This window comes from Bos taurus, chromosome 4 (assembly GCF_002263795.3).
Source record: "Bos taurus isolate L1 Dominette 01449 registration number 42190680 breed Hereford chromosome 4, ARS-UCD2.0, whole genome shotgun sequence".
NCBI classification, from domain to species: domain Eukaryota; kingdom Metazoa; phylum Chordata; class Mammalia; order Artiodactyla; family Bovidae; genus Bos; species Bos taurus.
In genome coordinates this window covers 76,887,923-76,915,889 of record NC_037331.1, presented here as the reverse complement: position 1 = coordinate 76,915,889, position 27,967 = coordinate 76,887,923, and the positions used below count along the sequence as shown (strand labels likewise).

Below are 27,967 nucleotides of genomic sequence, written 5' to 3'. Positions count from 1 at the left end.
ACACAACACAGAGCAAGGAGAGATGGAAGAAAGAGGCAGACCACTTCAGACTGATAGGTAGGAGGTTTAATAAGCAAGGAAAGTTACTTGTCCTGGGCAGCCACAAGACCAGTGTATTTTCACGTCCACTTTGCCAGAATCGCAAATGTTTATACAGACACCTTAACTGGGTTCAATCACATACACTGTCCAGATGGTCTCAAAAACACCTTCCTCTCTCAAGGTGTTGAGAGGAAGATGTTGTTGAAAACAACTCTCGCTGTGAGAATGGTACGCAGAGCAGCAGAGCATACATTACAAGGACAGAGGAAGGCGTGAGGAGTCTCCCATTGCCTGGGTCTAGCCAGAGGGTCAACCAGGGATCGTGTTCTGCTGAATACCCACAACAAACTTTTACACACATGATTTTGTAAAATCAGAATGGAATAAAGAATGTGATGCAAGAATCTTAACTATATTAAAAATGTATAAGGGCTTCCCTGGTGGTCCAGGGGTTAAGAATCCTGCCAATGCAAGAGAAACGAGTTCAATCCCTGGTCTGGGAATATTCCACATGCTGCAGAACAACTAAACCCATGCCCCACTACTACTGAACCCATGCACCTAGAGCCTGTGCTCTGCAACAACAGAAGCCACTGCAATGAGAAGCCCACGCACCACAACTAAAGAGTAGCCCCTGATCTCCGCAACTAGAGAAGGCCTGAAGGCAGAAACAAAGACCTAGCTCAGCCAAAAATAAATAAATAAATATTTTTTCAATGTATGAAGCAGCTTCTCTGAAAGGGATACTGACCCCATCTGAAAGATGCTAACCGAAGTAACTTTGGAAAGGAATGATGTCTGTAAGACTAAAGGCAAAAGGAATTGCATGTAAACACTAAATTCTAAAGTTGTTTTCCACAGGAGTGTAGGTTATCATTTCTCAGACTCCTACATATGTATAAAGGTAATCAACAACTAAGTAAATGGTGAGGGTTGTGGAGCCCGGCTTCTCATTAGTGGCATGAGAGGCTACAGAGAAGCAAGAAAGGAGTCTAGAATGATTCATGTGATTATGGGTTATAACTGGAGGTATCAGCATAAAATCCTGTTTAGCTTAATGTAGATACAGATGGCTTTTCATAGAAATACTTCTAGAAATGTGTACATATACAGGTCAGTATTCACATATGTATGCCCTTGCTCTCTCAGCTGAGAGGATCAGAAGCAACAAAGCCCCAGCAGCAAAACACACTGAACACCCAGATCCTGATTTCTAATCTTATCTCCAGATGAAGGACTGGAACTCTTGGGAGAAATGGCTGACTCTAGGACTGGGATAGAAATATACAAGTTGAGCCTATACTATCTTATAATGCCAGGAAGTACAAAAGTGCTCAAAAAGTGGGGGGAACCCCACAGTGAAAGGAATACATCAAAGGGACCTAGGAGCCAACTGGAAGAGTTCCCAATGGCCAAATGTGGAGCAAATAGTCACTATATTAAAACCCAAAGTAAAAAATGAGCATCCTTGGTTCCATACTGATAAAGATAGCATACTGAATAAATAATAAATGGAGAACAATTTTCCTGTTCAGAAGAGTTCCAAATAATTTATGTAAACACTCCACCCTCCAGGAAGTAGAGCATAACCACTCACCCTTAAGTGTAGGCTGTGCATAGCAACTTCGCTGCAAAGAGTGCACCACGCAAACAGGTGCAAGATAAGTGTACAGAGGAGACACCTGGCCAACACAACCTCAGCCAGGTGGTCAGGGCCAGTGTGACAGCGACAAGTTACGGTGACTGCAGGCACCCTTGACACAATAGGCTGAGACCGGCTCTCTGCCTCGTGATCTCCCTCCGAAAAACCCATCACCTTTGTCTAATCGGGAGAAACACTAGACAAACCCCATTTGAAGGACATTCTTTAAAATACCTGACCAATCTTCAACTGTCCGGGTCACCAAAAACAAAGAAAAGGAGAGCCTGAAACACTGTCACAAACAAAAGGAGCCTAAGTAGACATAACAACAGTGTTGTGGAGTGTCCTGGACAGGATCCTGGCTCAGGAAAAGGACCCTGGGTAAAATTGTGGAAATCTAAACAAAATATGGATTTGGGTTAGTAGTAATTATCAGTACTGGTTCATTCATGGTACACTGACAAGTGTTATCACACTAATGTGTTACTCAAGTAAATTTTGGGGGGCGGGCGGGGGGCATACAGGAACTCTCTGTATTATCTTTGTAATTTTTCTGTAAAACTATTCTAAAATAAAAAAAGTTTTCTTTTAAAAAAGTATTTTTTAGAAAGGGATAACAATCTATAACCCCACTCCCCTCCCTCCCAGAAACAAGTGGAGCGTTGTGTTGGTATTGGTGCAGGGAAAGAGGCACCCTTATCCCCTGCTGGTGGAGGTGTGAATAGGGCAGACGCCCTGGAAGACACTAGTCTGTATCCATTCAGTGCTACAGCGATGGTAGCTCCCCACACATAGACAGGAGACGTGTAAACACCTGCTCATCACACAGGTCCATGGTTCCATACCTGAAATCCCATAGCAAGCTGAATTTCAGAATTTAGAACGTTTTTTTAGAAAGGTAATTTGATGCTTACAGTACATTAGATATTAGACCTCATCAGGATCTGGGGAAGCAACATGAAATCAAACTTGTTAATGTGCTGAAATATATGACTATTCACATCAAGTTGGCTGAAGAGTGTAAGTATGCTATTTATGGGAGAAAAAAAAAAAAAGAGAAGTGTTAGTCACTCAGTTGTGTCTGACTCTTTGCAACCCCGTGGACTATAGCCCGCCAGGCTCCTCTGTCCATGGAATTCTCCAGGCAGGAATACTGGAGTGGGTTGCCATTTCCCTCTCCAGGGGATCTTCCCATCCCAAGGATAGAACCTGAATCTCCTGCATTGCAGGCAAATTCTTTACCATCTGAGCCACCAGGGAAACCTATTTATAAAGAGTATAAATAGATACATCGTGTCTGATCAGTCTTTGCTATGAAATGAGTTTGTCCCAAACTTACAAAAGAAAAAAACAAACACACTAGGTTTTCAGAGTTCTGGGGGTTCTGAAATTCCACATAAGTGACTGTGGACTTATAGCAGAAAAAATAATTCAGGACAATGTGATTGCCCACTAGCAGGGGAATGCATAAAAAAACATCCTGTTCATTCACACAATGGAAAGCTGTGTCACAGTTAAAATGATTGGACTAGATCTCCATGTATCGTCACGAATAAATCGAAAAAATGTATGCTGCATAAAAAAAAAAAAAAACCTCATTGCAAAAGGATAGGTCACATATGGTATCAATTAAGGAAAATTTTAAATGTGAACAAATATGTTGTTCACATATATGGAACTAAAGTTTTAAAACTTGCATGAGGAGGACACATGTCAAATTCAAGAGATGGATTTGGACCAGGTCACACCCAAGCCATCACGTGGCACCTCTATCACAATCAGTGTCCTTATGGGTGAGATCTGGTGGCTAGAGGATGACCGATGGTGGACGGTCCTGTGGAGACAGCCTCTCTCAGGGCCTGGGGGAAGGATAAGTCAAAGGACCCCCAGGAGGAGCCTTCATGGCCCCTCAGGTCATGGCTGATGAGCTTGGACAGGGGCTCTGGCCCCATCAGAACTTCTGCCTGTTCTCTGATGGAGAGCTCTCGAGGCCTCCTACACTCTTGGCAGGATGTTCAAAGCTGCAGTTGACGTAGACACCATAATCAGTGCTCATCTGAGCGGGGTGCTTTGAGCAAGAGGTCTCCTTGGCCGCAGCTGCCTCCTCCTGCTGCTTCTGCTGCTGCACCAGAGCTGGGTTGACATCAGGCCCTGCAGAGGGACAGACACGAGCAACACGGTCAGGGAGGCGGCATGCTGGGTGCGGGATGCAGGCATGTGTTGGAGCCTCAAATGGAAGTTCTAGAGAGGGAGAGCTAAGTCCTAAGCCCCCCACCTCCCATCACTGCCCTTCACCCCAGCCCTCACTTCACCACACCCCCCAAAAGCTGGTAACTGTCAGTTGCCACCCACGCCCAGCCCCTGGTCCCCTCTGCCTTCCAGTGCAGGTCCCTGCCATCCGGGGGTCTGGCAGGGGAAGCCCTAAGCCACCCATAGCCAGTGACTCCCTCCCCCTCCTCTCTTCCTTGGACACGCTGTGCAAGCATTCCTTGCTGAGAGAAGCCATTCCTCACTGTCATCAGACTCAGGTCAGAGAGGGGACCCGGATCCCTGCGCCTGCCACTCGCCTCTCTGTCAGGATTCCAGCCACTCTCCAGGGGGTGGGCCACTCAGAATCTCCAAGGGGTGGCCATGACCTATGGGACCTGTGGCTCCCCAGCCAGGTAGCCTCTGGGGAGGTCCCCAACAACCACATTCTCCTCTTCCAAAGGGGGTCAGGAAGTTTCTACAAGACTGGGGTGCCTTGCGGAGGGGTGCCGGTGCTGTGTGGCCTCCAAATACACTGCATGTGACCAGCTCTATTACTGGGATGGAGGGGTCTCAGGTTCCTCATCTGTGAAATGGGGATGAAAACATCACCTACCTCCAGGGATGATAAGAGAATTAATATATATTTACTAGCACACAAACACACTCTTCTATTAATATAAATGGTCCATCTAAAATTACCATTATTATTAGTCCTGGTGTCAGGGAACAGTGCAAAATTGAACTCTCAGCTTGCCCACCCTATGAGGGAACGCTCCATCCAGGGGTCCTGTTTAAATCTCTGTGGAGGGATGGGGTGTGTAAATAACTGTGCTCAGTAGGGACTTGTCTAGTGGTCCACTGGTTGGGAGTCAGCCTGCTAATGCTGGGGACACAGGTTTGACCCCTGGTCCAGGAACTAAGATCCCACATGTCTCGGGGTAACTAAGCTCATGCACACAACCACTGAAGCCCATGTACTCTAGAGCCTGTGCCCCGCAACAAGAGAAGACCACGCACCACAACTAGAGTAACCCCTGCTCGCTGCACCTAGAGAAAGCCCACAGCAGCAAAGACCCAGAGCAGCCAACAAGTAATTCTTTAAAAAAGAGTAACTGTGTTCTACAGTAAGCTCCAGGAGTTGGTGATGGACAGGGAAGCCCGGCATGCTGAAGTCCATGGGGTCGCAAAGAATCAGACTTGACTGAGCTGAACTGAACTGAATGCTCTACAGTGAGGAAACAAAAATGTACATGTTGCTAATAGGAGTTTAAATGGTAAAACTTCTTAGAGGGTGTTAACAGTTGGAATGAACAATCAGTATTCATGGACTGAACTTTCTCTAGGATATATTGGAGAATGAGGTCAAAGATTCAGCCACAAAGGATAGTCATTGCAGCACTGACAATAACATGCAAAGTCAGAAATAGTCTAGTTCTAGCTCTATTTCAGTCGCTCAGTAGTGTCCAGCTCTTTGTGACCCCATGGACTGCAACACACCAGGCTTCCCTGTCCATCACCAACTCCTGGAGTTTGCTCAAAGTCATGTCCATCAAGTTGGTGATGCCAGAAACAGTCTAATGTCCAGCAACTGGGGGCTGGCTAAATGGACTGTGGCCAATCCATACAAAAGGATATGTTTTTCAACTGCAAGTTGTCACCCATGAATGACTCATGAAATCAATTTCTCAGATAACACCGGAATTTCTTAAAAAATCAATGATAGAATAGAACAGAAAATACCTGAAGCTTCTTAGGCAGTGTTATTTTGTGAAAGGCCTGTTCTACTCTGCATGTCCATGTCCATACCTGTACATATCTCCTCTCAATGTGAAAATCTATTTTTTGCTCAAGTCATGATCAAAAGTTCAATGGCATGCAGCAGAGAACCATATGGCCACTGAATGTGTTTGAAATGCACATCTGACCCCAAAAAGATGCTTTCATATGCTAAATGAAAAACTGTAGCTTCCAAACCAGGAGAAATGGTGTGCCCACAATTTGGGGCAGTACCCGTTCCAGGTGAGGGGGGGCTGTGAGTGTTCCTGGCATTTTGCCTGTGGCTTGGAATCTTGTGGGAGGGGCCTGGCACTCACCCAGGTAGCTGAGGATGACGGGCAGGAAGACCAGGCCATGCAGCAGGCCCAGCACAGTGATGAGGAGGTTGAGACGGAAGAAAAAGATCTGGATGAGCTGCGCCTTGGCCAGGCCCAGGACAAGGATGCCAGGCAGGTTGGTCATGGCTACTCCTGCAAACACCTGGGGGTCACAAGCAGGTGTCAGACTGGGCACGGGGTGGCTGGCCAAGGACCATGCAAGGCAGCCTATCACTCACCGCACTGCCCATGGAGATGGTGGCCTCCTTAGCCCTCTCCAGCCGGGTGGGCTTGGTGCTGATGGCAAAGGAGCGGGTGATATGGGACACAAACTCCACAGAGATGCCCACCGCCTGAGGGAAGAAAGGGGGCTTCAGCCACCCAAGGGCAGGGGCAGGGGCCTCCACCCAGGCCAGCAGGCAGCACCTAGACTCTAGAAAGAATTGGGAGCCTCGTTTCCCACACTAGAGCCCTGACACTCCAGCCGGCGGGTTACCGTGACCAGGTTGATGAGGGACACAGCATTGTAGCTGATGTCCCAGAGCATCATGAAGCCCACAGTGTCCACCAGGATCATGATGATAGAGAAGAGGTTGAGGAGGCCGGAGCGGACGTCCATGCCCAGCAGGAAGCAGCAGACGACAAAGGTGGGCACCAGGCAGATGGTGAGCATAAAGAGCCCCTCGGGGACTATGGTCAGGTACTGCTCATAGAACACGTTGGTGACCCTGTGGGGCACAGAGCACAGTCACTGCTCCGCAGCTTCCTGTGCCCACTTCGGGATGAACACTGGGTCCAGGTGCAGCTGAAGCCCCTCTGCTGGAGCCCACCCCCACCTCGCGGCCACCCTTGCCAACCCAGCACCCTCACCCGCACCCCCCTCTGGAGCACATGCACTCACGAGTAAGGGAAGACCTCAAAATCTGGGTCAGTGCCTGGCACCTTCCGCAGGTCAGCGGTGATGTTGGCTGCCAGTGCCCGAGTTGCCCGCAGAGCCTCCGTGAAATCCCGCGAGTTCTTCAGCGGCTTGTTGTAGGCCATGAACCGCGAGGCTGTGAAAGCCAGAGCCTGCGTCAGATACCCTCAGAACCCCCAAGAGGCAGTGCTCAGCTGAGTTCAGGGATCTGCTGCCATCATTTGGGAACTCTTAATACATGTTGAGCAAAGGGCCCTGCATTTCGGTTTTCCCCCAGCCCTGCAAGCTCTGTAGCTGGTCCTACTGCTGTGCCAGACTCAAGTCCTGGCCCTGCCTCTGATGGATGGAACTTAAAGAGTTCTCCTGAGGGACTTCACTGGTGGTCCAGTGGCTAAGACTCCAGGCTCCCAGTGCAGGGGGCCTGGGTTCGATTCCTAATTGGGGAACTAGGTCCCACATGCCACAACTAAGAACTTGCATGCCACAACTAAGACCCAATGCAGCCAAATAAATATATTTTTTAAAGAAAGAGAGAGATCTCCTGGATGAACCCAAACACTGCTCTGTATGGTTTCAAAACATGCACTGGATTCTTAACATTAATTTCATTATTTTTCCAATGCACATTTTCCTATAAGAAAGGACCAGAAAGGGAGACAAAAAATACAACAGTTGACTTAACAGAGCTGTGGGTTGGGGGACCCCCTGGGTAAGTAGAATAGTCATTCATTGAACTGGCTGCCCACTGCCCACATCTGGGTGTGACTTGCACCTGAGAGAAGAGGAAGTAGGTGGCCCCCAAGTGCAGCATCAGCCACTGAGAATTCCATGAATGTCACACTGATTATGAATTTAGGGGATGGGGAGAAGGAAGCAGGCAGACACAGGGTGGAGTCCGAGGACATGAAACTGGGTGACATGACTTCTGAAGACAGGACCAGGACAGTTAGAAGTCCCCCAGAAAGGAAGAAGGAGGGAAGGTTCAAGATGGAGAATCTGTCTCCTGGGACTCTTGGGGCCCCCGGGGCAGCTGACCCTGGTCTTCCCCTCCAGTCAAGGCCAGACTTACCTAAAATCTGGCCATCTGAGCTCATATTCACTGAGGTGCTGTATGCTGCCAGGCCACTGCAGGAGGAGGACCAGAACAGATTAGCCAAGGATCTGTCCCCTCTGTGAGCTTGGCCTATGGCTACCCCGAGAGGCCCCGCACTGCCTCCTGCCCCCTGTGACCCTGCCGTGGGCACCCACACAGCTGTCCTCCTCAGTGCCCCCCCACCACCGCCCACTGCCTACCCTTTGGGACATTTGATGTTGGGCTCGTCACTCAGAAACCAGGGAAGATATTTGTGGAACTGCTCCACTGATGGCCGGGCAGAGCCCGCTGTGGGGCTCACACAGGTCTTCAAGCAGGCCAGGGAGTCTACAAAGAGAGTGGGGGGCTCTAGGCAGCAGCACCCCCCAAGGCCAGGCAGACGATGCCCTGCCCCACCTTGTGCTCCTTTCCCATTAGGATCCCCATGCACTCCCACTGCTGTAACAAGCATGGTTACTGTGGAGAGATATGTGTTTGCCTCTACAGATGGGAGGAGTGCCCCTCTCATATATGGAAACTGCTGGTACCTTCAAGCAGGGTGGGAAGCAAAGTTCAGGGCGGAGAAACAGCCTCCACGGGGCCTCCCCACTCCACCTACAAGCGCAGCTGCTGAGGCAGGATCATGCACCAACCTCAACTCTCACTCCACTCACATGGCACTTGAGCACCAGTCTGCTCAGTGGGTATGGGCACAACTCAGCAGGGCCAGGAGGGTGCGATTGCCTGGTAATCCAGCTGGACATCTACATATATAGGTGTAGCACCCCAACCTTAGCACCTAGACAGGGCCCCTGCCCCAAACTGACCCTGTAGGAGGGCAGGAAGGGGTAAGAGATCCTCCACTGGTTCTGTCCTTTCTCTAGTCCCAATTTCCCCAAGCTATGGTGGGCCCTGAACTCCCAGAGGCCCCATACTCACTGACAGTCGAGGGGCAGAACTCATCTTTATTGGGACCAGAGATATAAAGGCGGCAGCAGGAAGATGAAGTCAGCCAGTCAATGAAGTCGTCCACCCAGGAGGAGGCAGGGATGGCCAGGTAAGACCTGAATGTCAGGGAAGAGGAAGTCAGGGGACAGGACCAGATAGGCAAGCTGTTGTGGGTCCTTCCTACAGTCCAACCTCCACGCTGGCTCCCCTCAGGCGCATAGCAGCAGGTGGGCAGCAGGGCAGGAGGGAGAGAGACACACAGAGGTGGGCTGGGACACTCACATATCAGGGAAGTCGGTGGCGTACTGGATCTTCTGGGTTAAGGAGAAGTTGTTGCAGCCTGCACTGGAGCAGATGGCATTCATTCCTTCCTCACTGGAGAAGTTGTAGCCCCCAGTGGTAACAAAATAGACCGGGGCCCCCACCTCAAAGTAGCGGTTCATAAAGAGGAAATAGTCTATCAGGTATGAGTCCTGCAATGGAAGACAGTCAGTGAGCCCATGGCCAGACGCACCTCCAGCATATGCTCAAGAGATACACACACAGTGATACACACAGAGGTACAGGCTCACAGAGTCATGTGTACAGTTCCACTACAGACGTACATGGTCATAAGTATACCCACAGAGGCACACACACACTCCAAGGTACACCTATCTAGGTATAATCACAAATACCTACACAGAACACACTCAACGGAGGTACAAGCACAGGGCATCACATACTCCCCTGTGTGAACACGCTCTCTGACACACACATACGAACACATACATATAGTTTTTACCCCTTCCTATCATCCCCTGTTTGGCACAGCCACAGTCTAGCAAGTTAGCCTATGACCACAGCCCACATGGATGCACACATATAAACACCCTCCTGCACACCCTCAAGGCTGTATGCCAGGCATCTTCATGGCTCATTCCCTTCTCCTGCAACATAAAACTTCAAAGTGACATCAGGAATGATGGTGGAGTAGGAAGTACCAGGATTCGCCTCCCCATCTAGACAATAACTGCACTGGCAGAATCTGCCTGATGTAACTATTTTGGTACTCTGGGGTCTAGTGAGGGCTTCAAGTTTCCAGAGAAAGTTCTGGATGGTAGATTGTGGTTAATTCGATCTACTTCAGCTCTTAGTATGGTACTAGCTAGTCATCATTTATCCTCCCCGACCTGTGGCAGGCAGCCATGAATGCATTCCAGGAACAGTCTGCACACAGCTTGCAGACCTGCCTCTTAAATATCAAGGATCTGTGTTCTCATCACTCATTGCTGCTTCTAATCTCAGTAGAGCAGAAACAAAGTCAGGTGCCATTAGAACCTTCACCTCAAACTGAAGTGACTGCCAAGATATTTAAAGATTATCTTTACTTGCCCAAGATATTAAAGGGCAAGTGCTAAATTTGTCTTCCCCCTTCATATTTCCCTTTTTCTCCTTTTGAGAGCCAGACGTTTAAGAAACATGACACTCAAAAGCAACCACAAATACAAGGAAAAGTAGATAGTCACTGCACATGCCCAGGGAAAAGTGGAGATTCAGAAAAGATCTGTAAAGACTTTACATCTCAAGCTGATCTCCAGGACAGAGACATTCGCAACAATTAACTTTTTAAAATAAATGAATAAATAAGCAAATTCTGGGGATGGGAGAGAATCTAATTTCTGGAGTTATTTTGGACTCAAATGTCCATTTTTCAAAAACAACAACAAAATCATAAAGCATGCAATGACTCAGAAAGATATGGCCCATACCTAGGGACAAAAATTAATCGACACTATCCTTGAGAAAGACCAGACAATGGATATATTAGATAGAGACCTTAAAACGACTATCTTAGAGATGCTCAAAGAGCCAAAATAACATTGTTTTCTGGACACAGTCAAGAAAACAATGTATGAACAAAATGGAGGGACTTCCCTGGTGATCTAGTGGTTAAGAATCTGCCTTCCAATGCAGGGGACACAGGTGCAGTCCCTGGTCAGGGAACTAAGATTCCACAACCTTGGGGAAACTAAGCCTGTGCACCACAATGAAGACCCAGCACAGCCAAAACACACACAACACACACACAATGGAATGATCAATAAAGAGAAAATATAAAACAGAACCAAAAAGAAGTTCTGGAGCTGAAATGTACAATAAATAAAGAAATAACTAGAGGGATTCAAAGACATATTTGAGCAGTCAGAAGAAGAATGGCCACACATGAAGACAGGACAATTGAAATTATCAAATGAAAAACAGAAAGAAAAAAGAATAAGGAAAATGAACAGAAACTAAGGGATCGTGCAGCATCATCAAGCAGAACAACACACACATCATAAGAATCCCAGACAGAAAAGAGAGAGAAAGAGGAAAAGAGATTATTTGAAGAAACAATGGCCAAGATTTCATAAATTTGATAAAAGATATGAGTATAAAAATCCATAGAACTTTAGCAAACTCTTAGTAGGAAAACTCAAAGAGACCCAGAACCAAGGCACATTACAATTCAAGTGTTGAACGATAAAGACAAAAAGAGAATTCTGAAAGCAACAAGAAAGAAGAGGCTTATTATATATAAAGATTATAAGCATAGTTTCTATCAGAAAACTTGAAGGCCAGAAGGCAGTGGATTTGTATATTTAAAGTATTTAAGTGGGAAAAAACTCTCAACCAGGAGCCCCATTTTTGGCAAAACTGTCCTTCAAAAATGAGGGGAAAAATTAAAGCATTAAAAATTAAAATAACTATAGAAGTCTGTTGCCAGAAGACCTGTCCTGCAAGAAGCTATAAAGTGAGTCCTTCAAGTTAAAGTGAAATGATGCTAAAGCATAACTCAAAGTCATGTAATTAAATAAAGATCACCGGTAAAAGTAAATACATGGGAAATTATAAAAGCTAGTTTTATTATAACTTTGGTTTGCAATTCCATTTTTTTATTTCTACATATCTTAAGAGATTGATACATTAAAAAAGTATTATTCTGTTTTTGAATACGCAATGTATAAAGATGTGATTTTATGATAGCAATAACTGAAAGGAAATGGAAAGGTGCAGTAAAGGAACAGATTTTTTGTAAGCAATCCATGTTAATCTAGGATAAATTCAACGCACTGTAGGATATTTAACGTAATTTCCCTGGTAACCACAAAGGAAATAGTCATATAACATACCCAAAAGGAAATGCAAAAAGAATTTAAACATTTCGCTATCAACTAAACACAAAAGAAGATGGCAATGCAGGAAATGAGAAACAAGCTATAAAGTGCATAGAAAACAAACAGCACAATAGCAAGTCTCTCCTCATCAGTAATTGCTTTACACGTAAATAGACTACTCTCTCTCATAAGAAGTCAGAAGTGGACAGAATGGGTTAGAGAAATAGGATCCAACAATATGTCTATAAGAGTCAGTTGAGATCCAGAGACACCCACAGGTTGAAAGTGAAAGTATAGAAAAAGATATGCCATGCAAATAGTAGACAGTTTGCAAAGATTGCAAAGATATTCCATGCAATAGTAGGCTATCCCACTGCCAGGTAAAATAGGCTTTAAATCAAGAAAGTTTACAAGACAAAGAAGAACATTATATATTATTAGAAGATTCAGTACAGCAAGGATAAGTGTATACAAACAGTTCCACACCTAATGAGTGACCATCAAAATCTATGAAGCGAAACTTGACAGAACTGAAGGGAGAAATAGGAAATTCTACAATGAGTTCAGTACTCTACGTCAGTAATGGGTAGGACATCCAGACAGAACACAAGTCGGGAAATGGAAGACTTGAACAACGCTAAATCAACTAAATCTAGCAAGCTTATACAGAAACTCTGCTCAACAACAAAATGCAGATTCCTCTCAAATACACATGGGACATTCTGCAAGATAAACTAGGTATTTGGCCACATATTAAATCTCAACATTTAAAAAGATAGATGTCATATTATGTATACACCCTGACCATGACTGCATGGTTAGAAATCATTAACAGAAGGAAAATTGAAAAATTCACAAAGTCATAGAAATTATACATCCCAGCAATGATTTATCTTGAATATGACACCAAAGGCACAGTTAACAACACCAACAAAACTAGACAAATTGGACTTCATGAAGATTAAAAACTTAAGTACATCAAAAGATACTACCAATAGAGTAAAAAAGCAACCAACAGAAATGAAGAAAATATTCACAATTCACATATCTGATATCTGATATTAATTAATCAGATATTAATCCCACATATCTGATAAGGGATTGATTATCCAAGCTATCTAAAGAACTCTTTAAACTTAACAACAACAAAATCCAGCCCAATTCAAAAATAGACATTTCTCCAAAGGAAATATACAAATGGCCAATAAGTAAATGCTTAACATCACTAATCATTAGGGAAACACAAATAAGCCACAATGAGATACCACTTCATATCTATTATGATGGCTGTTGTCAAAAAACAAACAAACAAAACTCAGAAAATAAGTGTTGGTGAAGGCATGGAGAAATTGGAACCCTTGCACTGTTGGTAGGAATGTAAAATGGTACAGCTATATAGAAATCAGTGTGAAGGTTCCTCAAAAAATTAAAAATAGAATTGCCATATGATTTAACAATTCCACTTCTGGGTATATACCCAAAATAATTAAAAGCAGGATTTCAAAGAGATATTTGTAAACCCATGTGCATAGCAGCATTATTTCACAATAGCCAAAACATGGAAGCAACCCATATCCATCAACAGAAAAATGGTTAAGCAAAATGTGATATATATGCATTCATACATACAGGAATATCATTCAGCCTCAAAAAGGGAGGAAATTCTGATACATGCTACAGCATGACCAAACCCTGAGGACATCATGCTAAATGAAATAAGCCCATCACAAAAGGACAAATGGATGATTCCACATATGTAAGGGACCTGGAATAGACAAATGCAGAGACACAAAGGAGAATGGGGCAGGGGGTGCTCCAGGGACTGGGGGAGGAGGAATGGGGAGTTAGCGTTTAATAGGGACAGAGTTTCAGTTTTGCAGGATGAAAGAGCTATGGAGATGGATGATGGTGAGGATTGTACAATGTCCTTAATGCCACTTAAAAAATGGTTAAAATGACAAATTTTATGTTATATTTTACCAGAAAAAAATTGAAAGAAATATATTTTATATAGTCATAAGAAACAAATTCTCCCCCAAAGGAAAATAAACAAAGAGCATAAACAAAACCTCAGCTGGGGGACTTCCCTGGTGGTCCAGTGGCTAAGACTCCCCGCTCCCAGTGCACGAGGCCTGGTTTGATCTCTGGTCAGGGAACTAGATCCCACACGCCACAACTAAAGATTTCACACACCATGACTAAAGGTTCTGAGCACGCCAACTAAGAGCCAACACAACCAGAAAAAAAAAAATTCCTCAGCTGGTCTTACAGCCCAGTACCTCCTTCTCACTGGTTTGGCCTACCAGGCCACTGATACCCATTCTGGGGTCACTGGGGACCCTCTTCTCTTCAGCCGTGTGAGCAGTCCCCAGGGCCACCGTGAGTGGCAGAGTCATTCTGGACCCTTGCTGGCTTTGCAGCCTCTTCTTGCTCCCTATGGTGGCTCGAAGGTGCCGTCCTGCCTGTCTGCTCTGCTCCCGCCTCATCTTGCTTCCAAGACCAGCACCACCAGAAGGTGGCTACCAGGCCACTGAATCCAAGATTCCTGCCCACGCCCAGACCCCCATCGCCACCCCTACAGTGGCCCTGGATGTCCAAGCCCTCATGATGCTCTCTCTCCCCTAGAGCACAGGTATGCAGACTTGCTTCCCCCAGCCACCAGCCCAGCTCTGGTTGCATGTCCAGACAAACCTCAGGTCCCTGGCCTCTTTGATGTATGATTCCTGTCAACCTCATATGCTTGCTGGTCCTCGTCAGCACATTTCCCCACCCCGTCACCTGCAGCACCTCCAGCTCTTGGCCTTACTGCTTCTCCTCCCCACACCTACAGTCACCCCTGCACACAGTAAATGAGCCTTGGTGCACCCCAACCTCCCATGGGTCAGTGCTGTGACCCTTGCCTCCTTCCTCTGCAAATCCCACTCATGCTCAGACACCCCTCAAGCCTCTCCTCCATCCAAAACCCTCAAGACCATCCAGGTCTTTTCTTCCCCAGAGCCCCCAACCCTCCCTGTCTTTCCGAGGACAGTCCAGGGACATTTGCTGCTGCAAAACCCAGGCCTGAGGACAGAGAGGCAGGAACTAGGCACTAGGCCCTGTGCATCTGGCACTAGGCAGACATTCACTGAGGTATTGGTCATTCTGCCCGGACGATCGGCTCCCACAGCCAGTCACTTGGCTGCCTGGTCGTCTCCCTCTGGTGGCCTGGGGCTGGAACCGAACTCAGGCACTTTCCATGCAGAATATGGCTTCTCTTCCTAACTCTGCATGATGAATGGTCCCCCACCCCTACCACACCCCTGGTTCAGGCCAACCCATCCACTCTGTGCTGCTGATTGCCCTCACAGCCTTGGGGACTGAGGAGAGGGGAGGGAGGGCACCCACCTTGGGCAGAGCCAGCTGCTGGTCCAGCCCCACATTAATGTAGCACATGAAATAGAGGCTCGCTGCAAACAGGGCCAGGAAGAGCAGCACCTGGAAAGGGAAGCGTCACTTGAAAGCCTCCCACCCAGCAACTCCCCAGTCTGGGTCTGGACGGGGTCTTGTAGGAAACATTCTGGAGTTGGGCCAACTTGAATCTTAGCACCCCCATCCCTGCCCCGGCTTCAGCCCCTGGACCTGGGCAAGCTCCAGACCCCTCCGATGACCACGGGCAAGGATCAAGGCTAAGCAGACCCTCCCGCCCCAGACACTGCCAGGCCCCCCCAACCCTGGGTGGCATAAGGTCCCCCTGCTGCCCCTCTCGCCCACTCACCACGACCACGCGGGTGAGCCAGTGCAACAGGAATGGGACGTAGAACTTGCGGAAGAATCGGAGCAGGAGCCCCTCATCCTGGCTCGGCGGGGGCAGCTTCTGGGCTGTCTTGCAACAGCAGATGTCCATCCGGGAGGCCTAGAAGGAGGAAGGCACTCAAGATGACCCCAAAACAGACCCTGGGGAACACTTCCCTCCCGTGGAGTGGGAGAGTCACCTTCCACATGTGGACTGTGCCAGCACCGCATGATGGGGACATGCCAGTGTGCTCTTTTCTTTATCTTCATTTTCGGCCTTGATAAAATACCTTTGAACTTTGCACCATCACCGAAACAAGAGCTCCCTCCCTGTCAATCTCTCACTTATACTTTATTTCACGACCTCAGGTACTTTTAGCAGGTTTGATCATATTCCCCCAAATGACCAAAACAAAGTTAATTTTCCATGGGACATCAGGGACTTTGTGGCCTAAACATTCCAGCATGCTGTTCCCACACTCAGTCCCCATGCTCTGAGCCTTCTGTGCAAAGTGGAGCCACTCCATCCCCGGCCAAGATGGGGACCAAGGGTGAGTCCCTGGGCCTTGCCTCCACCCCTACCTCTTGCCTCCTGCTGTCGAGGGAGAGCAGGGCCACAAAGGCTGACATCTGTAGCAGGAAGTCAAGAAGCACTGCAAAGCCGGAGGTCAGGGCAAAGGTCCGTACAGCTGGCATGGGGGTCAGGGCTCCTGGGGGACGGGGAGGGGGGTCAAGAGTGAATCTCAGGGCCTGGCACCTGCTCAGATGGGAATAGAGGGAAAGGGGGCTGCCAGCCTAAGAACTCCCAGTGCCTGGTGGGGAGGGGTTGCTCAGGCTCACCTAAGAAGAAGCAGATGGCCTCAGAGAGGCTGCAGAGAAGCATGCTGGGGGCCACTCTGCCCAGGGCTCGGCCGATGTGGGCCTCCCGTTCTTCCCCAGGCCTCCGAGGCAGCCTCTGCATGGGGATGGCAGGGACAGGGTCAAGATCTGACCAAGGGCTCTGTCCCTCACAGGCCAGCTGGGAGCTGCCACATGCCCTCACTCCCCAAGGCATGGGTATTGCCTGGAGATGCAGCCAGGCCTGAGGAACTGCCCCCACCTTCCCCAGTGGGGACAGCGGGGCAGTGACACTCTGCCCTGCCACATCTTCCACTTCTCAGGGTCTGGCCCAGAGAAACGCATGGTGTATTTTGGGATGTCCATAGCATCCTTCCTCTGACTCATCACTAGAACTCTAAATGTTCACTAACAAGAGAGGCTAAAGATTCTACTTGTCTTTCCGTGGAATGCTACCTAGCACTACAAAGACAGAGGTGGCTCTGTGTAGAACAGAGATGAACAAACATGACTCCATATTGGACCTCTAACCTTTGTGCTCTGTTGCCTGTGCTTAGTCTTGCTGTCTCTGGATCTTTTGTAAAAGGATGTTGCCCAGAGCCTGGAATATACATGACAGCCCATTGCCAAGGCTCTGACCTTTAAAGGCTATAACACTTTTCCATTCATATAGAGATTAAAAGGGTGCAGAACAGAATCTAACATTTGCCTTGTTGGAGGGGTTTAGGACCTACTTTGACAGCTGCAAGAATAAAAGATTCTGGCACCAAAAGGTTTGCAACACCCAGCCACACCACTTCCCCTTTTAGTATAAAAGAAGTCTAAATTCTAACTCAGGTAAGGTGGTTCTTTGGGACACTAGTCCACCATCTTCTCAGTCTGCTGACCTTTCAAATAAAGTCACTATTCCTTTCCCCAGCACCTCATCTCTCAATTTATTGGACTGCCATGCAGTGAGCAGTATGAGCTTGGGCTCAGTAACAGATGTGCTGTGTGACACTCTTGCCAGACACAATGTGGGGCTAACTGAGAGCAAGTTCAGGAGACATGTGAGGTACAAATGCATTTATGTGAAAGATAAACACAGAGCACTGTATTCTACAGGAATTGTACACATGGACATCAGTGCTTAGGAAGAGGCTGAAATAAACCCAGCAAACCCATGGGGCCATGCCTGGGTGTGTAGGGGCAGCTGAGGGTGTGCAGAACTTCTGCCCTCTTACCTGGTACTCAAGAACGAAGATGAAGATGTTGTCGGCCCCTACGGCAAGCACCAGGAAGGGCACCACTTGAAGGATCACCAGTGAGGAAGGGACACCCAGGTAGGAGAAGAAGCCCATAGAGGCCACGACTGCTCCCAGCACCACGGCCACCCCGCCCAGGCCCAGCGTGGCCTTGGAGTCCACCTGCAATGGGACCAGGCTCAGCCTCCTGGCTGCAGGGCTGCCCGATGTGCCCCAACCCTCGTTAGAGGAGAGCTGCATGCTCTGAGCTTCTGCACTTTGGCCACTCTGCAGCGCCGTCCTCTCGAGAGCAGGTCCTGTGAGCCTGACCACTTCTTCCTCGAGCATGCATCGTAAGACTATGTAAATACCAACTTCGCATTTGCACAAGTCGAGGGAGGGTTGTCATGAGCAGAGTGAAAACTCGCATGGCCTTTCGAAACAGAACACTTCAAGAAGCATCACCCCTTGGAAGAGCCACCCTGGGTATGTCCACTTTGCTGTTTTGAAGTGCTCTAGACAGTAGGTTGGGAAAGTTCTAGGCACCCTGATGGTGGGCCAGCTCACCCTCACAGCTCCCCTCTCACTTCTCACCGGTACCCGACGCCAGCTGGAGTAGCTGCCCAGGGCCAGGGAGATGTACAGGAAGATGACAAGGTAGCTAACAGCAAAGACGGGCAGGTCCTCGGCCGTGGTGCTGTTGATCTCATCCTCCAGGGAACGCTGTGGACACACACCCGACCAGACCCCCTGACCCAAGAGCTCGGCCAGAGGGCACCGTGTATGTGAGCCCCTGTGAACTCGGACGTGGCTCACAAACAGCTGTAGCATCACCCCATCCTCCTGGGCAGGCACCCGTTAGCTCAGGGTCACTTGGGAGGGGTGAGGGAAGGATGGGGATACAGGACCCCACCAAAACCACCTGAACTGTCTGCCCCAGAGCCAGGGACCCTGCAGCCCCTACCTCCGCCATGAATGTGACCTGGAACACACCAGCCGTCCGACGCTGAAAGGCTCGCATCTCCTCCAAGAAGGCTGCCTCCCAGAGCTTAGCCTGGGCCAGCTTGGGGTCCCCAGGAGGGTAATTGTTGAGGGAGAAGGTCATGATCAGGGCCTCTGCCTCAGAATAGTCCTTTCCTGGAAAGAAAAATGCTCAGCTACCTCCAACCACACCTCTGCTTTCCTCCCCCTACTCCAGCCTCACCCCTGCTTCCCCTCCCCCAACTGCAGCCACACCCCTGCCTCTCCTCCCCCACCCTCCTCGTCCAAGTCATTGTGTAATTCTACATCCTACTTCCCTCTATCAGTCAAAGGCAAAACCTGTGGTTTCAGGCACAGAACCAGAGAACCTGAGCAGGGTTGGCGGAAGATGCAATAAGTGACAGAGAAAGGATGCAGGATGGGCAGGTCTGTCATCCCCATGAGCCCCTCACCGACCCAGCCGCTCCCAGGCAGTGGGAAGCCCCCACGGCCTCTCCCATCCTTCTGTCCATGACTCCTGCCCCATATGTCCACTCACTGGCCTCCTGGGGAGGTCGGAGCTTACCTTTGTAGCCCCCCACGGCGAGGAAGGGGAAGATGGGTGCCCCATAGTCAGCCATGCAGCTCAGGGCCAGGGCCGTGCCATCTTTGTAGGTGAGGGGGGCACTGGTGGGAGAGAAAAGGACCTTTCCTGACCCCACTCCGACCACCATGGCCCCTGTACCTCACCCCAGACCCCAGCACCATCACCTGACCCCCAATCAGAACATTTCTTGGTCCAATCCAGAGTGAACTGGGGCTCCCTGAGCAGGACCTCGAGTTCATTTTCCCTTCACACCAGCCTCATGGTCCTGGCTCCACCATCATCTCCTTCCAGATTGGCAGGTGGATGAGCATCACACACACTCCCCTGGAGTGGCGGCTGGATTCTGGTACCAGCCCCTCCCTGAGTCCTAAGCACCAACAGAGACACACAGGCCTCACACTGCCCTCAGGGGTCTCCTCCCACCAGCCCAGAGCCCTCCAGGCCCTGAGGTGGGAACTCCTTCTTTCCTCATTCAATGTTCCAGCTCTGTAACTGTGGTCGGGTCTCCATGCCCCTCACTGAGGCCTTTCTGTAAATGGGTCATAGGTGCCTGGACAAAGCACTCATTTTGAGTGCACCTGTGAGTCACCAGCTGGCGGGGAGTGCTGGTTGCTGTGTGACCTTGAGCAGTTGACCACACCCCTCTGAGCCTCAGTTTCCCTGTCTCTGAAATGGGGATAATCAGGCCACCCAAGAGTTGTGAGCATCCAAAATCAAAATAAAGGCAATTCAAGGACTGGAATGGATGAGATGGTTGGGCGGCGTCATCAAGTCAATGGACATGAGTTTGAGCAACTCCGGGAGATACTGAAGGACAGGAAAGCCTGGCGTGCTGCAGTCCATCAGGTCTCAAAGAGTCAGACACGACTGAGCAACTGAACAGCAACAAAGGACTGGAAACCCAGAGTCAGAGCTTCTTCCCCTGACCTGCCAGTCCCAAGGGCCAGCCCTGGGGCTGAGGCACAGACTCCGGGAAGCAGCCCACACTTGGTTTGCCTGAGGGGTGGGAGCCCTGACTCTTATCCAGAGGTATTCAGGGTAACCCAGGGTCTCAGGAGCCCTAGAGACCCTTTCAAGGTCTACAAAGTCAAAACTATGTCCATAATAACACTAAGATGCCATTCTGTTTTCAGCCTCCTTTGATCTCAAGTCTGTGGCCTACAGACAGTTCACTGACATGGCTTTAGTTTCATATTGCAGCTAACATTTAAGAAAGCATCACTTGCTGAGTTAGATGAAGTAGTAAAGAAAACCCACAATTCTCTGGAAAGGCTTTGACAACACACTTCCCTCCTCTGGCTACATGGGTGGGTGTGCGGCCAAGCATTCTCGCTGCACTTCAACCAACGGGCCAAATGCAGAACCAGATGCCAGAATCCAGCATCTTCTGCTAAGCCAGACCCCAAAGAGATTTGCAAAGATCTAAAACAATGTTACTGTGATCACTCCTGATATTTTCAGTACAGAAAATACGATTTTTTTTCATAAAAATATGTTATGGGACTTCCCTGGTGGTCCAGTGGTTGAGAGTATGCCTACTGGTGTGAGGGACGCGGGTTCCATCCCTGGTCCATGAGGATCCAACATGCTGTAGAATGGCTGGGCCCATGCGTGCACCACAACTAATGAGCCCATGAACCACAACTACTGAAGCCTGCGTGCCTTTGAGCCTGTGCTCCACAGCAAGACAAACCACCACAGTGAGAAGCTTGAGCACCACAACAAAGAGCCTGTGTGCCACAACAAGGACCCAGCACAGAAAAAAAAAATTAATAATTTCCTTTAAAAAAATAAATAAATAAAAAATGTTATTTGTGTCAGCATATAATGGGCCTATTATAGCTATTGTTACAGAATTAATTAACCATTTTGTCATTTCTCAGTTTTACTTTCTCATGTGGTAAATGTCAGTGAATATAACCTCTACCCACACCCCAGCTCTCTGGGGTGCTTGGTCTTTTGTCAAGAGTGAAGGGACCCTGAGACCAAGCATTTGAAGACCTCTGTCCACTCCAACCCCAGGGGCCTCAGTGCTGCTAGCCAGCCTGCTCCCTTCAAGGCTTGGTAGCTCTCAAACCTCCACTCTTGGTCCTAAGACCCATAAGCTTCACTGGCTTCCTGCTTGCACCACAGCCAAGTTCACGCAGCTGGGGACCAAGCCCCAAACAACCTGCACAGGGCACCTGGCCCAGGCCCCTGCCCAGGCCCGGGGCACCTCCTGGGCTGCCCATGGCCCTGCTGGCCTGCACCCAGGCCCAGCACAGAAGCAAAGAAGGGAAACTACAAAGCACACCAGTGAGCAGGGCCTTCAGATTGCTCTGTGACCCTTAAACCAAGAACATGCAAGGACGAGTCCAGCTACATCAGGAGCGCTACAGAAAGACCACGTGGAGGCCAGGACAGTCAAGTGTGAATCAGGTATGGCGAGCGTGCACTCCACTGAGGATGCGGAACCCAAGAAGGAACTTGGAGAGACACGGCACATCACAGCCCACGTGACCGAGAGGCAGAGCACCTCAACCATACAAGATGTGTACCCGGCCTGGGCCCCACGAGGCCCACGCTGACCCCAGAACCTGGTCCTGGGAGGACTCACTTGGCGCAGTAGAGGAAGTGGTCCCTCCAGTCCACCTGGGCGGTCTGCCCTGACAGCGTCTGGTTGGCTGTGAGCAGCAGCTGAGTGCGGTTGTTCTGGAAGTACTGCAGGAGGCTGTTGACGCAGCAGTCGGACAGACTGGCGTTATGTGGGTTGAGGGGGGCATAGCAGGTGTCCCGCAGGGAGACGTTCCGCTGCTCCTCTGGCGACCACACCTGCAGATGCCGCAGCCTCTCCTGCAATTCCAGCACCTCCAGCAGCAGATCCGAGGACAAGATCCCGCTGAAGTTCTTGGGCCCCAGCAGCAGGGAGTCATACCTATAGCTGGGCCGGTGAGGTGCTGTCATGAACACCTGGCTGGTTCGGAAGAAGGGGCCGAAATACTTGTCGTGGAACGCCTTCTCACGTCGGGCTAGGCTGTTGGGGGCTGACCACAACTCCACGGGGTCCGTGGTCAGTTCTATAAAAGCCAGGCCCCCTGCCAGGGCCACCACCACAATCACAGATACCGCCAGGATGGTCAGTGGCCATGAGGCCACCCAAGTGCCCCAGCACTGGAAGCAGCGGCTGAGGAGGGTGTGGGTGGAGAGGCTAAGCCTGTGGGCCAGGTTGATGCTTGCCTTGGGCTTGGGCGTCTTGCGCTTGCCCCTGCACCACTCGGCCAGGCGGGACCGCAGGAGGAAGGCCGTGAGCAAGACAAAGAGAGAACAGAGGATGATAATGAGGACCAGGCTCCCTTCCATCCGGCCCAGGCGGAAGGTGGGGTCCAGGGCCCGGGGCTGGGCAATCACGGGGCAGGAGGCGGCACAGTCCTGGCAGGAACAGGCCGCTGCACCGTCCCCCTGGGACTGGTTGCAGGGCACGACCTCATCATTTAGAGGCTGTATCGTGCTCCCCTCGGCCTGGCTAGGCTCCCACAGGTGGAAGGTGATGTCCAGGGGTGCCAGGCCATTGCTCGTGTCCCCCTGGAAATTGAGCCAGCGCTGGGCGTTGCAGAGGGCAGAGCCATAGACGCCACACATGGAGCCCACGGCCAGTGTGGCAGCTGCGGGGATGCGCACACGGCTGCAGGAGTTGTAGGTCTGCTCGGCAAAGCTGCGCTGGTAGAAGGCCTCGTAGGCCACCACGGCCTGGGACTGGCTGTCCCCCTGTGTGACCACTCGGGTCACATTGATGAAGAGGCTTTGGTTGGGGCTGCAGGTGTTGTGGCAGTGCAGGCTCACGAAGTTGTCAGAGCAGGCGGGACAGCGAGTGAGGAGGGCCTTGGTGATCCGCAGGCTCATGTCCAGGGCCACCAGCTGCTTGGAGGAGCAGCAGGCGTAGGTGGTGCTGGCGCCAGTGTAGAGACGGGGACAGATGCTTTGTAGGAGGGCCAGGTGGTCACCTGTGATGTGGCGAGCAGGTGAGTTATCCAGGCAGGACACATTGGACAGCGAAGCCAGGCTTCCGGACAGCTCCGGGTTCTTCCCGCACTCATCGTAGAAGGCACAGTAGCCAGGCTGGTGTATGGGTGTGTAGACCTCACTCTGGGCCTGTGGAACAGGGCAATGTCACCACGGGCCCCAGCGCTGGCCAGCACCTCTGGGTAGCTGATGGGGCAGTGGGCAGCCAGGGAGGGCGTGGGGAATGATGCCAAACAGGGCAGGTGAGGGGTGGACGTCGGGCAGCTCCAGGATGCCAGGGGGTCCAGGGGAGCACTGGAGGAGATGGGATGCCCAAGTAGCACATGGGACTCTCGGCGGTGTCTAAGGATTGTGAGCGGATGGGTGAAGGCCTGGTTGACCCTGAGTGACAGGGTCACTGAAGAAAGAGGTGACCTGACATATCTGGGAGAGAACAGGGTCACCCAGAAGACCCCTGGACCCCTGTGTGGTCCTCCTGAGAAAAAGTGGCCCCTGGACAAGTCAAGGGACTGACTCCCAGGAGCCATGTGGATGCAGGCCCTGTGTGCCTCGGGCATCATTGCCATAGCAGTCAGCCACCACCATGACCAAACTGCAGACCACACCCAGAGGCCGGGACCCCTCTTGGAGAATCTGAGCAGAGCTTCCCCTGCCTTCATCTGCCGGGAGCTGAAAACCTTCACCCACCTCCTCAGACGTGGAAATGAGCAGGAAACTTGAGAGGTAAGAACCTCGGACCTCCTCCCTGGATGCCAAATCCTCTGTGGGTGATTCTCCCCTTGAATCCACCTCATCAGCACCCCAGGACTGGATCTTCCTTTAACCTCCCACGAGCCACCTTAGGCCAGGACACCCACAGCAGACCAGGGATGGGAAGAACTTGGTCACACCCAAGCCACCTGTCCCATTCCCCATGCTTGTGTCCATCTGACCCCATCATCTGGAGACTTGAGCAGCCTAAGACTCCCAACCTGCACCTCTTCTCTAGGGTGCCTGGCATCCCTCATCTATGTAGAAATTGCCCCCATCTGCAGACCCCTGGCCCTCTCTCACATTTGCCAAGCAGCCCTTGCCCAGAGAGGACACAGGGATTGGGACTCACCGAGTGCAGGAGCAGGGCCCAGAGCAACCAGCCCTTCAGGCCAGTCTCCACCATCCTGGCACTGGGCAGGGGTCAGAGGGTAAGTGAGGCCAGGCCTTGGGGACAGCCAAGGGCCGGCTCCTGACAATGCCAGAGCCCACTTCAGCCGTACATATACTGAAACTGGGGACGGACTACAGGGCAGCTTCCCTACCAGGGACAGCATCACCTGACTGGGTTGGGGACCAATGGGGTTGAGCCCTGTGCCTCCCAGGGCTCTTAGCTAGTTAATGATCAATGGATCACTTGTCCCTCCCACCTTTGGTCCCACCCTCTCAGATGAGCCTCTCAGGGTCTCCCCTTTACCCACTTCCCAAAGTGACCAAGGCCGGAGGGCTGGGCCAGCCAGCGACCTGCCGAGAGTTTCCCACACAGCCTCGGCTGCAGGAGCTACCAGGCCCAGGAGAAGAGGGAGACTCAGGTGGGTCTGGACACTGGCCCTCCGAAACTCTACCACCCCTACCCGCCACCCCAGATCCCAAGCCTCAGACCCCTACTCTCCTCAGTGCCCTCTTGGGTCCAGGCCAGCTCTGGCTAGGGCACACCCTTGCACTGTCATCCTTAGCAACTGTTGTTAATTAATATTAACAATCCGATAACAGAGCGGGCAGTGGGGAGTGGAGTGACGCAGGGACAATAGTCTCCTCCTGCGGGTAGAGGGGACGGCCCAGCTCGCTGGCGTCTGACAGCGCACAGAGATCCCAGGGCTGAGAGCCACAGCCTTGCTCTTCAGCCCTGGCCCCCTCCCTTATGTCCCTTGCCTGGGTCTGTCCCCACCCACCGTGGAGGGGGCCGAGTGTTTCTGGGAGACCCAGGCGAGCAGCCCCACCCTCCATGGGCCCAGGTACTCTGCACTCACCCCTGCTCCCTCCAGATAGGCATCTCTGAAGGCTTCCTTGGGCTCACTATCACCAGAATGGGCCAGACCTTGGCCCCCATGCCAAGGCTGAGCTGATAAGGGCAGCCTATGGAGACTAATCTCCCCTGTGGCCACCTGCCAGAGGCAGTAGCAGGAAGGAACCTGCTATCTCCCTGGTCTTGTGTTTGTTTCATGGACGCTGGCCTGACTCAGAGGGAGCTACGGGGGAAGACAGAAGCCAAGAGGAAGGGAACCAGACGCCAAGGGGGGGATGCGGGGGCAGGAGCAGACAGATCCCTAAACCTGGAATCAGCCACAGTGGAGAGGAGAGTCAATGGCCCAGGGCCTGCCTGTGTGCAGTGACTTCCCTCCGGCATCTCCCTGGCCCTGCCCCCACACACCCTGACCGGCAGATGCTGAGGACTCCAGCCCACAGCTATGGGCTCTGTTCTCTTTCCTAGATGTCTTCCCTGAGAAGGAGATGCTGAGACAGGGATTCCAGTATGAATAGTTGATTTGGAAGGTGATCCCAGAGGGCAGTACCAGATAGCAAGGATGAGCCAGGACATGGAAAGAATTGACCAGGGTGCATTGAAGAGTGGGCTCTTGAGACTTCCCTGGTGGTCCAGTGGTTAAGACTCTGCACGTCCATTGCAGGGGGCATAGGTTCAATCCCTAGTCAGGGAACTAAGATCCCACACGCTATGCTTTACAGTCAAAAAAAAAAAAAAGAGTAGGCTCCCACGTGGGCATCTGTATGCCCACAGAGATCCGCTGGGAAATGGCGGGGAGACTGCCCCAGAGGGTGTGGGCTTGTCCATCATTTTCTTTGGTTGCTGGTTGAGGACACTCCCTGCAGATTCAGTCTCAGGCCCCCCCCTGCCATGTGTGGAGCCCCCAGGCACACCCCCTCGATCTAGTTCGTTCCCAGCGGGAGACCCATAGAGACGGAGCCCAGATGTACGGTATCTGCAGTCTTCTCTGAGACACACACAGGGTGAGAGCAGTACCAGCCAGTTCTGAGTTACAGAGGAAAACGCTCAGCCACAGACGCACCACCAGGCTCCCTGTGCATGTGGGGTCTCTGAGGTCACGCCCTGGGGCACAGACTTCAGTTGTGACCACAGTTCCTGTACACTCCTGTATCCCACTTTATCTCCTGACTTTTAACACAGACTCAACGCTTCCTTTACTCTCTGACTAGCACATGTGTCACTGGGTTGTGTCCCACAGTGATGGATCGTCTGCTTTCCTCGTGCCAAAGGTCAGGCTGCTTCCAATAAACAAGTTTTGGGTGACTATCTTCTTGCCTAACTCTGTTTCCTCTATTTCATGTTTACCTTCCTTAATCCGGGATTCTAGAGATGAGATTGGAGTGTTAAAGAGTACCAAGTTTACAACCCTAAGCACACAGAGTTCATCAGCTTTCTCCTTGGGCTAATCTAATCTAGGATATATTGAGTAATTATCCTGATAATTACTGATCGGTGCTGATTGGTTCTGGTTGGTGTCTGGTGATGGTAGACACCCATGAATTTCCCCAGGTCTGTGATTCTTCTCACTGACACCAGCAAAAATCAAAAATGCCAAATCACTAGCCTCATCGATCTGTTCAATCTGTTATCAAGATTTACACATTTAATAACTGTAGAAAGATGCCTCATTTTCAATTTTCCTTTATTACTAAGGGGATTGAATATGTTTGAGCAGTAGCAGAGAGAGAACTGGAACTGAACACCATCCCTAAGCTCAGGAGGTGGCAAAGACGGCCCTCCTGCGGTCAGGGATGCCTGGCTGACTCAGCTCCCCTCACTGACTGGCCGCTGTGCATCCCAGGAGCCTGCAGAGGGTCTACAGTCTGGGCTGAGAGGTCAAGGTATGACTGCAATGCTCTACTGGTCACTGGTCCAGGCCGTGGCACCTGGATAGGTACGTGTGCTATGCTCTGACTAGCAGGGATGTGAACAGCCTTTGGTAATTTCTGGCTCCTGGGGGGTAACCAGCCTGCAGGTTAAGATTTCAAGCCTGGTCATCTTGTAGAGCTTTCATCTTTGCCATCAGATCCTGATTCTATTTGGTGAAGGGCTGTGTTTATAGTCCAGGTGAAAGATGCTATTCCCTGCTCTCCCAGCCTCCTTTGCAACCAGCAGTGGTCCCGTGATCCTGTTCTGCCCAATGTGAAGACTTCTTTTAAAAAAAAATTAATTTTTGAGCAGTCTTATGTATACAGAAAAACCAAGCAAACACAGCTTTATAAATCTTTTAATTAAAAAAAATGTTTTTAACTAAGCAGAAGGTATCAGTTCCCAGATGCCCCTTTATCCCTTCAAAAGTTTCATCTATTATCAACATCCGGCATTAATGTATGGCACATTTGTTGCGATCAATGAGCTAATATTGACATATTATTATTCACTGAAGTCCATAGTTCACCTTCGAGTTCCCTCTTGGTATTGCACATTCTATG

General features: G+C 50.3%; 1 protein-coding gene and 1 non-coding gene across 2 annotated transcripts; one reads left to right on the top strand and one right to left on the bottom strand.

The window, feature by feature from the left end:
• Positions 1 to 44: 44 nt before the first annotated feature.
• Positions 45 to 24,777, bottom strand: NPC1L1 (NPC1 like intracellular cholesterol transporter 1). Its single transcript, XM_002686890.6, has 19 exons — positions 24,603 to 24,777; positions 22,098 to 23,629; positions 19,481 to 19,581; positions 18,899 to 19,071; positions 18,529 to 18,657; positions 17,935 to 18,117; positions 16,715 to 16,829; positions 16,457 to 16,584; positions 15,858 to 15,995; positions 15,488 to 15,577; positions 9,246 to 9,436; positions 8,955 to 9,079; positions 8,237 to 8,363; positions 8,013 to 8,068; positions 6,929 to 7,079; positions 6,524 to 6,755; positions 6,267 to 6,380; positions 6,028 to 6,190; positions 45 to 3,835 (listed from the first exon to the last, which is right to left on the bottom strand). Exons 1-19 carry the CDS (start codon positions 24,654 to 24,656, stop codon positions 3,636 to 3,638), a joined length of 4,002 nt encoding a protein of 1,333 aa, XP_002686936.1. The 5' UTR covers positions 24,657 to 24,777; the 3' UTR covers positions 45 to 3,635.
• Positions 24,778 to 26,114: 1,337 nt separating this feature from the next.
• On the top strand, positions 26,115 to 26,187 carry TRNAG-UCC (transfer RNA glycine (anticodon UCC)). Its single transcript has one exon. It is a non-coding gene; the product is annotated as a tRNA-Gly (tRNA).
• The last annotated feature ends 1,780 nt before the right edge of the window (positions 26,188 to 27,967 follow it).